We start from the raw sequence: 12,500 nt of genomic DNA, 5'->3' as shown, positions 1-12,500 counted from the left end.
GTATAACAGCCAGGTATAACAGGTAGACAGGTATAACAGGTAGACAGGTATAACAGCCAGACAGGTATAACAGACAGGTATAACAGGTAGCCAGGTATAACAGGTAGACAGGTATAACAGCCAGCCAGGTATAACAGGTAGACAGGTATAACAGGTAGACAGGTATAACAGCCAGACAGGTATAACAGACAGGTATAACAGGTAGCCAGGTATAACAGGTAGACAGGTATAACAGCCAGCCAGGTATAACAGGTAGACAGGTATAACAGACAGACAGGTATAACAGGTAGACAGGTATAACAGCCAGCCAGGTATAACAGGTAGACAGGTATAACAGGTAGACAGGTATAACAGACAGGTATAACAGCCAGCCAGGTATAACAGGTAGACAGGTATAACAGGTAGACAGGTATAACAGACAGGTATAACAGCCAGCCAGGTATAACAGGTAGACAGGTATAACAGGTAGACAGGTATAACAGACAGGTATAACAGCCAGGTATAACAGGTAGACAGGTATAACAGCCAGGTATAACAGCCAGCCAGGTATAACAGCCAGGTATAACAGCCAGGTATAACAGGTAGACAGGTATAACAGCCAGCCAGGTATAACAGCCAGCCAGGTATAACAGGTAGACAGGTATAACAGCCAGCCAGGTATAACAGGTATAACAGCCAGGTATAACAGCCAGCCAGGTATAACAGGTAGACAGGTATAACAGACAGGTATAACAGCCAGGTATAACAGGTAGACAGGTATAACAGCCAGGTATAACAGCCAGCCAGGTATAACAGCCAGGTATAACAGCCAGGTATAACAGCCAGGTATAACAGCCAGGTATAACAGCCAGCCAGGTATAACAGCCAGGTATAACAGCCAGGTATAACAGCCAGGTATAACAGCCAGCCAGGTATAACAGGTAGACAGGTATAACAGCCAGGTATAACAGGTAGACAGGTATAACAGGTAGACAGGTATAACAGCCAGCCAGGTATAACAGCCAGCCAGGTATAACAGCCAGCCAGGTATAACAGCCAGCCAGGTATAACAGGTAGACAGGTATAACAGCCAGGTATAACAGCCAGCCAGGTATAACAGCCAGGTATAACAGGTAGACAGGTATAACAGCCAGCCAGGTATAACAGCCAGGTATAACAGGTAGACAGGTATAACAGCCAGCCAGGTATAACAGCCAGCCAGGTATAACAGGTAGACAGGTATAACAGCCAGCCAGGTATAACAGCCAGCCAGGTATAACAGCCAGGTATAACAGCCAGGTATAACAGGTAGACAGGTATAACAGCCAGGTATAACAGGTAGACAGGTATAACAGGTAGACAGGTATAACAGCCAGGTATAACAGGTAGACAGGTATAACAGACAGGTATAACAGCCAGGTATAACAGGTAGACAGGTAGACAGGTATAACAGACAGGTATAACAGCCAGCCAGGTATAACAGCCAGGTATAACAGGTAGACAGGTATAACAGCCAGCCAGGTATAACAGCCAGGTATAACAGCCAGACAGGTATAACAGCCAGGTATAACAGGTAGACAGGTATAACAGCCAGGTATAACAGCCAGGTATAACAGCCAGGTATAACAGGTAGACAGGTATAACAGCCAGCCAGGTATAACAGCCAGGTATAACAGGTAGACAGGTATAACAGGTAGACAGGTATAACAGCCAGCCAGGTATAACAGCCAGGTATAACAGCCAGCCAGGTATAACAGGTAGACAGGTATAACAGCCAGGTATAACAGCCAGCCAGGTATAACAGCCAGGTATAACAGGTAGACAGGTATAACAGCCAGGTATAACAGGTAGACAGGTATAACAGCCAGGTATAACAGGCAGCCAGGTATAACAGCCAGGTATAACAGGCAGCCAGGTATAACAGCCAGGTATAACAGCCAGCCAGGTATAACAGGTAGACAGGTATAACAGCCAGGTATAACAGCCAGGTATAACAGCCAGCCAGGTATAACAGGTAGACAGGTATAACAGCCAGGTATAACAGCCAGGTATAACAGGTAGACAGGTATAACAGCCAGGTATAACAGCTAGACAGGTATAACAGCCAGGTATAACAGCCAGGTATAACAGGTAGACAGGTATAACAGCCAGGTATAACAGGTAGACAGGTATAACAGGTAGACAGGTATAACAGCCAGGTATAACAGGTAGACAGGTATAACAGACAGGTATAACAGCCAGGTATAACAGGTAGACAGGTATAACAGCCAGCCAGGTATAACAGCCAGGTATAACAGCCAGACAGGTATAACAGCCAGGTATAACAGCCAGCCAGGTATAACAGCCAGGTATAACAGGTAGACAGGTATAACAGGTAGACAGGTATAACAGGTAGACAGGTATAACAGCCAGCCAGGTATAACAGACAGGTATAACAGCCAGGTATAACAGGTAGACAGGTATAACAGCCAGCCAGGTATAACAGCCAGGTATAACAGGTAGACAGGTATAACAGCCAGGTATAACAGGTAGACAGGTATAACAGCCAGCCAGGTATAACAGCCAGGTATAACAGCCAGCCAGGTATAACAGACAGGTATAACAGCCAGCCAGGTATAACAGCCAGGTATAACAGGTAGACAGGTATAACAGCCAGCCAGGTATAACAGCCAGGTATAACAGGTAGACAGGTATAACAGCCAGGTATAACAGGTAGACAGGTATAACAGCCAGCCAGGTATAACAGCCAGGTATAACAGCCAGCCAGGTATAACAGACAGGTATAACAGCCAGCCAGGTATAACAGCCAGGTATAACAGCCAGCCAGGTATAACAGACAGGTATAACAGCCAGCCAGGTATAACAGCCAGGTATAACAGCCAGCCAGGTATAACAGCCAGGTATAACAGGTAGACAGGTATAACAGCCAGCCAGGTATAACAGCCAGGTATAACAGGTAGACAGGTAACCTACCTGCAGGTGTTTTCTACAGAGTTTACAACAGAAGAGTTCATGTTGTTTCCTCATGTGCTGCTCCAACTCCTCAAACGTTGAGAAGACTTTAGACTCTGGACAGACAGGACACTCAGACAGCAGCAGCGTCCTACAGGCAGAGACAGACAGAAACATGAAGAGAGGAGATAGAGAGGGCCAGGAGGAGGAGGAGAGGAGAGGAGAGGAGAGGAGGAGAGGAGAGGAGAGGAGAGGAGAGGAGAGGAGAGGAGAGGAGAGGAGAGGAGAGGAGAGGAGAGGAGAGAAAGAGGAAGAGGAGAGGAGGGAGAGGAGAGGAGAGGAGAGGAGAGGAGAGAGGAGGAGGAGAGGAGAGGACAGGAGAGGAGAGGGACAGGAGGAGGAGGAGAGGAGAGGGACAGGAGAGGAGAGGAGAGGGACAGGAGGAGGAGGAGAGGAGAGGGACAGGAGAGGAGAGGAGAGGGACAGGAGGAGGAGGAGGAGAGGAGAGGAGAGGAGAAGAGAGGACAGGACAGGAGAGGAGAGGAGAGGAGAGGAGAGGAGAGAAGAGGACAGGAGAGGACAGGAGAGGAGAGAGAGGACAGGAGAGGAGAGGGGGAGGGAGAGGAGAGGAGAGGAGAGGAGAGGAGAGGAGAGGAGAGGAGAGGAGAGGAGAGGAGAGGAGAGAGGAGGAGGAGAGGAGAGGACAGGAGAGGAGAGGGACAGGAGGAGGAGGAGAGGAGAGGGACAGGAGAGGAGAGGAGAGGGACAGGAGGAGGAGGAGAGGAGAGGGACAGGAGAGGGAGAGGAGAGGGACAGGAGGAGGAGGAGGAGAGGAGAGGAGAGGAGAGGAGAGGACAGGACAGGAGAGGAGAGGAGAGAAGAGAGGGCCAGGAGAGAAGAGGAGAGGAGAGGAGAGGAGAGGAGAGGAGAGGAGAGGAGAGGAGAGGAGAGAAGAGGACAGGAGGAAGAGGAGAGAGGACAGGAGAGAGGAGAGCAGCGTACCTGAACTGAGCGTATATCTTGGAGTCAGTAAAGTAGATGTCATGTTTCCTTTCCACCTGCAGCGTCTGGAGGGGCAGAGAGGAGAAGGGCACCAACTTCTGCACAAACAGCACCTAGACACAAACACACTGTTAACGGGGAGGACCAGGAGAGGAGAGGAGAGAGGACCAGGAGAGGAGAGAGGAGAGAGGACCAGGAGAGGAGAGAGGAGAGAGGACCAGGAGAGGAGAGAGGAGAGAGGACCAGGAGAGGAGAGAGGAGAGAGGACCAGGAGAGGAAGAGAGGAGAGAGGACCAGGAGAGGAGAGAGGAGAGAGGACCAGGAGAGGAGAGAGGAGAGAGGGCCAGGAGAGGAGAGAGGAGAGAGGACCAGGAGGAAGAGAGGAGAGAGGAGAGGAGAGAGGAGAGAGGGCCAGGAGAGGAGAGGAGAGAGGACCAGGAGGGAGAGAGGAGAGGACCAGGAGAGGAGAGAGGGCCAGGAGGAAGAGAGGAGAGAGGACCAGGAGAGGAGAGAGGAGAGAGGACCAGGAGAGGAGAGGAGAGAGGACCAGGAGGAAGAGAGGAGAGAGGACCAGGAGGAAGAGAAGAGAGAGGGCCAGGAGGAAGAGAGGAGAGAGGACCAGGAGGAAGAGAGGAGAGAGGGCCAGGAGAGGAGAGAGGAGAGAGGGCCAGGAGGGAGAGAGGAGAGAGGACCAGGATGAAGAGAGGAGAGAGGGCCAGGAGAGAGGAGAGAGGACCAGGAGAGAGGAGGGGAGAGAGGAGGAAGAGAGGAGAGAGGGCCAGGAGAGGAGAGGAGGGGAGAGAGGAGGAAGAGAGGAGAGAGGGCCAGGAGGGAGAGAGGGAGAGAGGGCCAGGAGAGGAGAGAGGAGAGAGGAGAGAGGACCAGGAGAGGAGAGAGGAGAGAGGGCCAGGAGAGGAGAGAGGGCCAGGAGAGGAGAGAGGAGAGAGGACCAGGAGAGGAGAGAGGAGAGAGGACCAGGAGAGGAGAGAGGACCAGGAGAGGAGAGAGGAGAGAGGAGAGAGGGCCAGGAGAGGAGAGAGGAGAGAGGGCCAGGAGAGGAGAGAGGAGAGAGGGCCAGGAGAGGAGAGAGGAGAGAGGGCCAGGAGAGGAGAGAGGAGAGAGGGCCAGGAGAGGAGAGAGGAGAGAGGGCCAGGAGAGGAGAGAGGGAGAGGGCCAGGAGAGGAGAGAGGAGAGAGGAGGAAGAGAGGAGAGAGGGCCAGGAGGGAGAGAGGACCAGGAGAGAGGAGGGGAGAGGACCAGGAGAGGAGAGAGGGCCAGGAGAGGAGAGGAGAGAGGGCCAGGAGAGGAGAGAGGAGAGAGGAGGAAGAGAGGAGAGAGGGCCAGGAGGGAGAGAGGACCAGGAGAGGAGAGGAGAGAGGGCCAGGAGGGAGAGAGGAGAGAGGGCCAGGAGAGGAGAGGAGAGAGGGCCAGGAGGAAGAGAGGAGAGAGGGCCAGGAGGAAGAGAGGAGAGAGGACCAGGAGGGAGAGAGGAGAGAGGGCCAGGAGGGAGAGAGGAGAGAGGAGAGAGGAGAGAGGGCCAGGAGGGAGGAGAGAGGAGAGAGGACCAGGAGAGGAGAGAGGAGAGAGGGCCAGGAGAGAGGAGGGGAGAGAGGGCCAGGAGGAAGAGAGGAGAGAGGACCAGGAGAGGAGAGAGGAGAGAGGACCAGGAGAGAGGACCAGGAGAGGAGAGAGGAGAGAGGACCAGGAGGGAGAGAGGAGAGAGGGCCAGGAGAGAGGACCAGGAGGAAGAGAGGAGAGAGGACCAGGAGAGGAGAGAGGAGAGAGGACCAGGAGGGAGAGAGGAGAGAGGACCAGGAGGAAGAGAGAGAGAGGACCAGGAGAGGAGAGAGGAGAGAGGACCAGGAGGGAGAGAGGAGAGAGGACCAGGATGAAGAGAGGAGAGAGGACCAGGAGGAAGAGAGGAGAGAGGACCAGGAGAGAGGAGAGAGGAGAGAGGGCCAGGAGAGAGGAGAGAGGACCAGGAGAGAGGAGGGGAGAGAGGAGGAAGAGAGGAGAGAGGGCCAGGAGAGGAGAGGAGGGGAGAGAGGAGGAAGAGAGGAGAGAGGGCCAGGAGGGAGAGAGGAGAGAGGGCCAGGAGAGGAAGAGAGGAGAGAGGAGAGAGGACCAGGAGAGGAGAGAGGACCAGGAGAGGAGAGAGGACCAGGAGAGGAGAGAGGAGAGAGGACCAGGAGAGGAGAGAGGACCAGGAGAGGAGAGAGGAGAGAGGGCCAGGAGGGAGAGAGGGAGAGAGGGCCAGGAGAGGAGAGAGAGAGAGGGCCAGGAGAGGAGAGAGGAGAGAGGGCCAGGAGAGGAGAGAGGAGAGAGGGCCAGGAGAAGAGAGAGGAGAGAGGAGGAAGAGAGGAGAGAGGGCCAGGAGGGAGAGAGGACCAGGAGAGAGGAGGGGAGAGGACCAGGAGAGGAGAGAGGGCCAGGAGAGGAGAGGAGAGAGGGCCAGGAGAGGAGAGAGGAGAGAGGAGGAAGAGAGGAGAGAGGGCCAGGAGGGAGAGAGGACCAGGAGAGGAGAGGAGAGAGGGCCAGGAGGGAGAGAGGAGAGAGGAGAGAGGGCCAGGAGGAAGAGAGGAGAGAGGGCCAGGAGGAAGAGAGGAGAGAGGACCAGGAGGAAGAGAGGAGAGAGGACCAGGAGGGAGAGAGGGCCAGGAGGGAGAGAGGAGAGAGGGCCAGGAGGGAGAGAGGAGAGAGGAGAGAGGGCCAGGAGGGAGGAGAGAGGAGAGAGGACCAGTAGAGGAGAGAGGAGAGAGGAGAGAGGAGAGAGGACCAGGAGAGAGGAGAGGAGAGAGGGCCAGGAGGGAGAGAGGAGAGAGGGCCAGGAGGAAGAGAGGAGAGAGGAGAGAGGGCCAGGAGAGAGGAGAGGAGAGAGGGCCAGGAGGGAGAGAGGAGAGAGGGCCAGGAGGAAGAGAGGAGAGAGGACCAGGAGAGGAGAGAGGACCAGGAGGGAGAGAGGAGAGAGGACCAGGAGGGAGAGAGGAGAGAGGAGAGAGGGCCAGGAGGAAGAGAGGAGAGAGGGCCAGGAGGGAGAGAGGGAGAGAGGGCCAGGAGAGAGGAGAGGAGAGAGGACCAGGAGGGAGAGAGGAGAGAGGGCCAGGAGGGAGAGAGGAGAGAGGGCCAGGAGGAAGAGAGGAGAGAGGACCAGGAGAGAGGAGAGAGGAGAGAGGGCCAGGAGGAAGAGAGGAGAGAGGAGAGAGGAGGGGAGAGAGGGCCAGGAGAGAGAGAGGAGAGGGGGCCAGGAGGAAGAGAGGAGAGAGGAGAGAGGAGAGGAGAGAGGAGAGAGGACCAGGAGGGAGAGAGGAGAGAGGAGAGAGGGCCAGGAGGAAGAGAGGAGAGAGGGCCAGGAGAGGAGAGAGGAGAGAGGACCAGGAGAGGAGAGAGGAGAGAGGACCAGGAGAGAGGAGGGCCAGGAGGGAGAGAGGAGAGAGGGCCAGGAGGAAGAGAGGAGAGAGGACCAGGAGAGAGGAGAGAGGAGAGAGGGCCAGGAGGAAGAGAGGAGAGAGGAGAGAGGAGGGGAGAGAGGGCCAGGAGAGAGAGAGGAGAGGGGGCCAGGAGGAAGAGAGGAGAGAGGAGAGAGGAGAGGAGAGAGGAGAGAGGACCAGGAGGAGAGAGGAGAGAGGAGAGAGGGCCAGGAGGAAGAGAGGAGAGAGGGCCAGGAGAGGAGAGAGGAGAGAGGACCAGGAGAGGAGAGAGGAGAGAGGACCAGGAGAGAGGAGGGCCAGGAGGGAGAGAGGAGAGAGGGCCAGGAGAGGAGAGAGGAGAGAGGGCCAGGAGGAAGAGAGGAGAGAGGAGAGAGGAGAGGAGAGAGGACCAGGAGGAAGAGAGGAGAGAGGGCCAGGAGAGGAGAGGAGAGGAGAGAGGGCCAGGAGGAAGAGAGGAGAGAGGACCAGGAGAGAGGAGGGCCAGGAGGAAGAGAGGAGAGAGGGGCCAGGAGAGGAGAGAGGAGAGAGGACCAGGAGAGGAGAGAGGGCCAGGAGGAAGAGAGGAGAGAGGGGCCAGGAGAGGAGAGAGGAGAGAGGACCAGGAGAGGAGAGAGGGCCAGGAGGAAGAGAGGAGAGGAGAGAGGGCCAGGAGAGAGGAGAGGAGAGGAGAGAGGGCCAGGAGGAAGAGAGAGGAGAGAGGAGGAAGAGAGGAGAGAGGGCCAGGAGAGAGGAGAGGAGAGGAGAGAGGGCCAGGAGAGGAGAGAGGAGAGAGGGCCAGGAGAGAGGAGGGCCAGGAGGGAGAGAGGAGAGAGGGCCAGGAGAGGAGAGAGGAGAGAGGGCCAGGAGGAAGAGAGGAGAGAGGAGAGAGGGCCAGGAGGAAGAGAGGAGAGAGGGCCAGGAGAGGAGAGAGGAGAGAGGACCAGGAGAGGAGAGAGGAGAGAGGAGAGAGGAGAGGAGAGAGGACCAGGAGGAAGAGAGGAGAGAGGGCCAGGAGAGGAGAGAGGAGAGAGGGCCAGGAGGAAGAGAGGAGAGAGGAGAGAGGAGAGGAGAGAGGACCAGGAGGAAGAGAGGAGAGAGGGCCAGGAGAGGAGAGGAGAGGAGAGAGGGCCAGGAGGAAGAGAGGAGAGAGGACCAGGAGAGAGGAGGGCCAGGAGGAAGAGAGGAGAGAGGGGCCAGGAGAGGAGAGAGGAGAGAGGACCAGGAGAGGAGAGAGGGCCAGGAGGAAGAGAGGAGAGGAGAGAGGGCCAGGAGAGAGGAGAGGAGAGGAGAGGAGAGAGGGCCAGGAGGAAGAGAGGAGAGAGGAGGAAGAGAGGAGAGAGGGCCAGGAGAGAGGAGAGGAGAGGAGAGAGGGCCAGGAGAGAGGAGGAAGAGAGGAGAGAGGACCAGGAGAGAGGAGAGGAGAGGAGAGAGGGCCAGGAGGAAGAGAGGAGAGAGGGCCAGGAGAGGAGAGAGGGCCAGGAGGGAGAGAGGAGAGAGGAGGCAGAGAGGAGAGGAGAGAGGAGAGGAGAGAGGAGGAAGAGAGGAGAGAGGGCCAGGAGGAAGAGAGGAGAGAGGACCAGGAGAGAGGAGGGCCAGGAGGAAGAGAGGAGAGAGGACCAGGAGAGGAGAGAGGGCCAGGAGGAAGAGAGGAGAGAGGAGAGAGGGCCAGGAGGGAGAGAGGAGAGAGGAGGCAGAGAGGAGAGGAGAGAGGACCAGGAGAGAGGAGGAGGTGGTGTGGTCAAGCCCTTGGGGTTTTCCAAGCAGACTCTGGAATAAGTTGGAGTGACAGAGGGAGGGCTTTATGATTTGTGGGACTGAAGAAAATAATAATAATAATAATAATTCAGTATAAATCATTTTTTTGTTTTTCGGGTTCTGGTCTTCAATAAATGCCGTTATTTTTCGGTTCTTCTCCCTGAACCGGTACCAACCCTTCGATTAGATCCAATAATCCATTTTCTGTTAACCTGCTGGGCTCAGGTATCCCTGTCGCTAGTTACTCACAAGACTATCTCATTGGCTGGTCCTACCTGATGTCCGTCGTCGCTAGTTACCGCAGAGCCAATCATAACCCCCCCTAACCTTAACCACACCGCTAAACTTCTGCTTAACCTTTCAAAAGGCATCTTAAGGATGAGTTCATGGTTATAACCTCCGTAAGGAGCATCGTTAGAACCTCCGTAAGGAGCATCGTTAGAACCTCCGTAAGGAGCATCGTTATAACCTTCGTAAGGAGCATCGTTATAACCTTCGTAAGGAGCATCGTTAGAACCTTCGTTATAACCTTCGTAAGGAGCATCGTTATAACCTTCGTAAGGAGCATCGTTAGAACCTCCGTAAGGAGCATCGTTATAACCTTCGTTATAACCTTCGTAAGGAGCATCGTTATAACCTTCGTAGGAGCATCGTTAGAACCTTCGTAAGGAGCATCGTTAGAACCTTCGTAGGAGCATCGTTAGAACCTTCGTAAGGAGCATCGTTAGAACCTTCGTAGGAGCATCGTTAGAACCTTCGTATGGGCAGGAAGTCACCCAAAGACAGCATGAAGACGGACAGGAAGTCACCCAAAGACAGTATGAAGACGGACAGGAAGTCACCCAAAGACAGCATGAAGACGGACAGGAAGTCACCCAAAGACAGCATGAAGACGGGCAGGAAGTCACCCAAAGACAGCATGAAGACGGGCAGGAAGTCACCCAAAGACAGTATGAAGACGGACAGGAAGTCACCCAAAGACAGCATGAAGACGGACAGGAAGTCACCCAAAGACAGCATGAAGATGGACAGGAAGTCACCCAAAGACAGTATGAAGACGGGCAGGAAGTCACCCAAAGACAGCATGAAGACGGACAGGAAGTCACCCAAAGACAGGTTTTGAAACTCTGACACCCACCTACGGTCCTCCCCTTCCCCACCTCTCACTCAGCACTGCCTGACCACAGACAGAACAACGACCCAGATATTTCACCAGATGTATAAAATATGGTGACGAGAGGAAGTCCAGCGGGAGAAGATGGATTTTGGCCCAAAATTCTGCAAAAATGTTCTCGTCGATTTAAACATTTGATCTCGATACAGTTTTCTGTTCCCAAAACTAAAATCAGTTTTAGTTGACTTTACCATTTTCCAATGTTTCCAAAAAAGTGGAAAGGTGAATGTAGTTTTTTGCACTTCAGAGTAGGAGTTCCCTAATGGAAATATGCAAATACACGCTAGAATGAGCGAATAGGATCTTGCCAGCTCGTGCCTCCTTCCTCCTTGCTTCTTCTGCCCACTGTGACTAATTTGTTCCCGTTGGAAACGACAATACATTTTCACATCGATTTCAAAAGTAGCTACATTTTCAGGAAAAACCGCGGACATGGCAACCCCCCGCCGTCCAGTAAGGTAACCACGGCAACCCCCGCCGTCCAGTAAGGGAACCACGGCAACCAACCCCGCCGTCCAGTAAGGTAACCACGGCAACCCCGCCGTCCAGTAAGGTAACCGCGGCAACCCCCGCCGTCCAGTAAGGGAACCACGGCAACCAACCCCGCCGTCCAGTAAGGGAACCACGGCAACCAACCCCGCCCGTCCAGTAAGGGAACCACGGCAACCAACCCCGCCGTCCAGTAAGGGAACCACGGCAACCAACCCCGCCGTCCAGTAAGGGAACCACGGCAACCAACCCCGCCGTCCAGTAAGGTAACCACGGCAACCCCCGCCGTCCAGTAAGGTAACCGCGGTAACCCCCGCCGTCCAGTAAGGGAACCGCGGTAACCCCGCCGTCCAGTAAGGTAACCGCGGTAACCCCCGCTGTCCAGTAAGGTAACCGCGGTAACCCCCGCCGTCCAGTAAGGGAACCGCGGTAACCCCCGCCGTCCAGTAAGGTAACCGCGGTAACCCCCGCCGTCCAGTAAAGTAACCGCGGTAACCCCGCTCGTCCAGTAAAGTAACCGCGGTAACCCCCGCCCGTCCAGTAAGGGAACCGCGGTAACCCCCGCCCGTCCAGTAAGGGAACCGCAGTAACCCCGCCGTCCAGTAAGGTAACCGCGGTAACCCCGCCGTCCAGTAAAGTAACCGCGGTAACCCCGCCGTCCAGTAAAGTAACCGCGGTAACCCCCGCCGTCCAGTAAGGGAACCGCGGTAACCCCCACCGTCCAGTAAGGGAACCGCGGTAACCCCCGCCGTCCAGTAAGGTAACCGCGGTAACCCCGCCGTCCAGTAAGGTAACGCGGTAACCCCCGCCGTCCCGTAAGGTAACCGCGGTAACCCCCGCCGTCCAGTAAGGTAACCGCGGTAACCCCCGCCGTCCAGTAAGGTAACCGCGGTAACCCCCGCCGTCCAGTAAGGGAACCGCGGTAACCCCCGCCGTCCAGTAAGGGAACCGCGGCAACCCCGCCGTCCAGTAAGGTAACCGCGGTAACCCCGCCGTCCAGTAAAGGAACGCGGTAACCCCGCCGTCCAGTAAAGGAACCGCGGTAACCCCCGCCGTCCAGTAAAGTAACCGCGGTAACCCCCGCCGTCCAGTAAGGTAACCGCGGTAACCCCCGCCGTCCCGTAGCGGAAGGAGTTTTTGCATGAAGATGCGCAGCGTCGTCAAACAGAGAGAACACTGTATTTACACAGCAGTATGTGGACACACCCCCTTTTCAAATTAGTGGAGTCGGGCTATTTCAGTCACACAATCCATGCGATCTCCATAGACAAACAAATCGGCCTCACTGAAGAGCTCAGTGACTTTTCAACGTGGCACCGTCACACCCTGCCAGAGCTGCTTCCCCGGTCCACTGAAAGCGCTGTTATTGTGAAGTGGAAACTTCTGGATCGTGTAGTGTACGTCACGATGTAAAAACGGGGGGGGCATGACCACCTGCGTCATGCCGCGTTCACGTGCCGGTCAGAACTAGGAAACTCGTAGGAAATGACCGACTCGCTAACAGAGATAAACGTAGAATCACAAGGCTTTAAATCAGTCTCTCTGCGAACAAAGGAGTTCCCACATATGCTGAGCACTTATCGCATTAAAATGTAAAACATTAGGCTTATAGGCCCATTTCAAACTTATTGAAATACATTTCATCTTCAATCAATCCGACTTCTATTTTTCTACTTGTACTTTTCACAACTGTCTGAAATTTGGTTTAAAATATATCAATGTGGAGCTTAAAACCCGAGCTG

At 55.0% G+C, this 12,500-nt stretch overlaps 1 protein-coding gene across 1 annotated transcript in view; it reads right to left on the bottom strand.

Annotated features, from left to right (window-relative positions):
- Positions 1–12,500, bottom strand: part of LOC106592015 (E3 ubiquitin-protein ligase ZNF598) — a 54,227-nt gene that overhangs the window by 37,944 nt on the left and 3,783 nt on the right. The window contains exons 2-3 of the mRNA XM_045711947.1: positions 3,934–4,046; positions 2,953–3,082 (exon numbers count right to left, since the gene is read on the bottom strand). Coding sequence (XP_045567903.1) covers positions 2,953–3,082; positions 3,934–4,046 — 243 coding nt within the window. The remainder of the gene's footprint in view (positions 1–2,952; positions 3,083–3,933; positions 4,047–12,500) is intronic.

This window comes from Salmo salar, unplaced genomic scaffold, assembly GCF_905237065.1.
Source record: "Salmo salar unplaced genomic scaffold, Ssal_v3.1, whole genome shotgun sequence".
Classification (NCBI taxonomy): Eukaryota; Metazoa; Chordata; class Actinopteri; order Salmoniformes; family Salmonidae; genus Salmo; species Salmo salar.
This window is presented reverse-complemented; position numbering and strand designations above follow the sequence as displayed.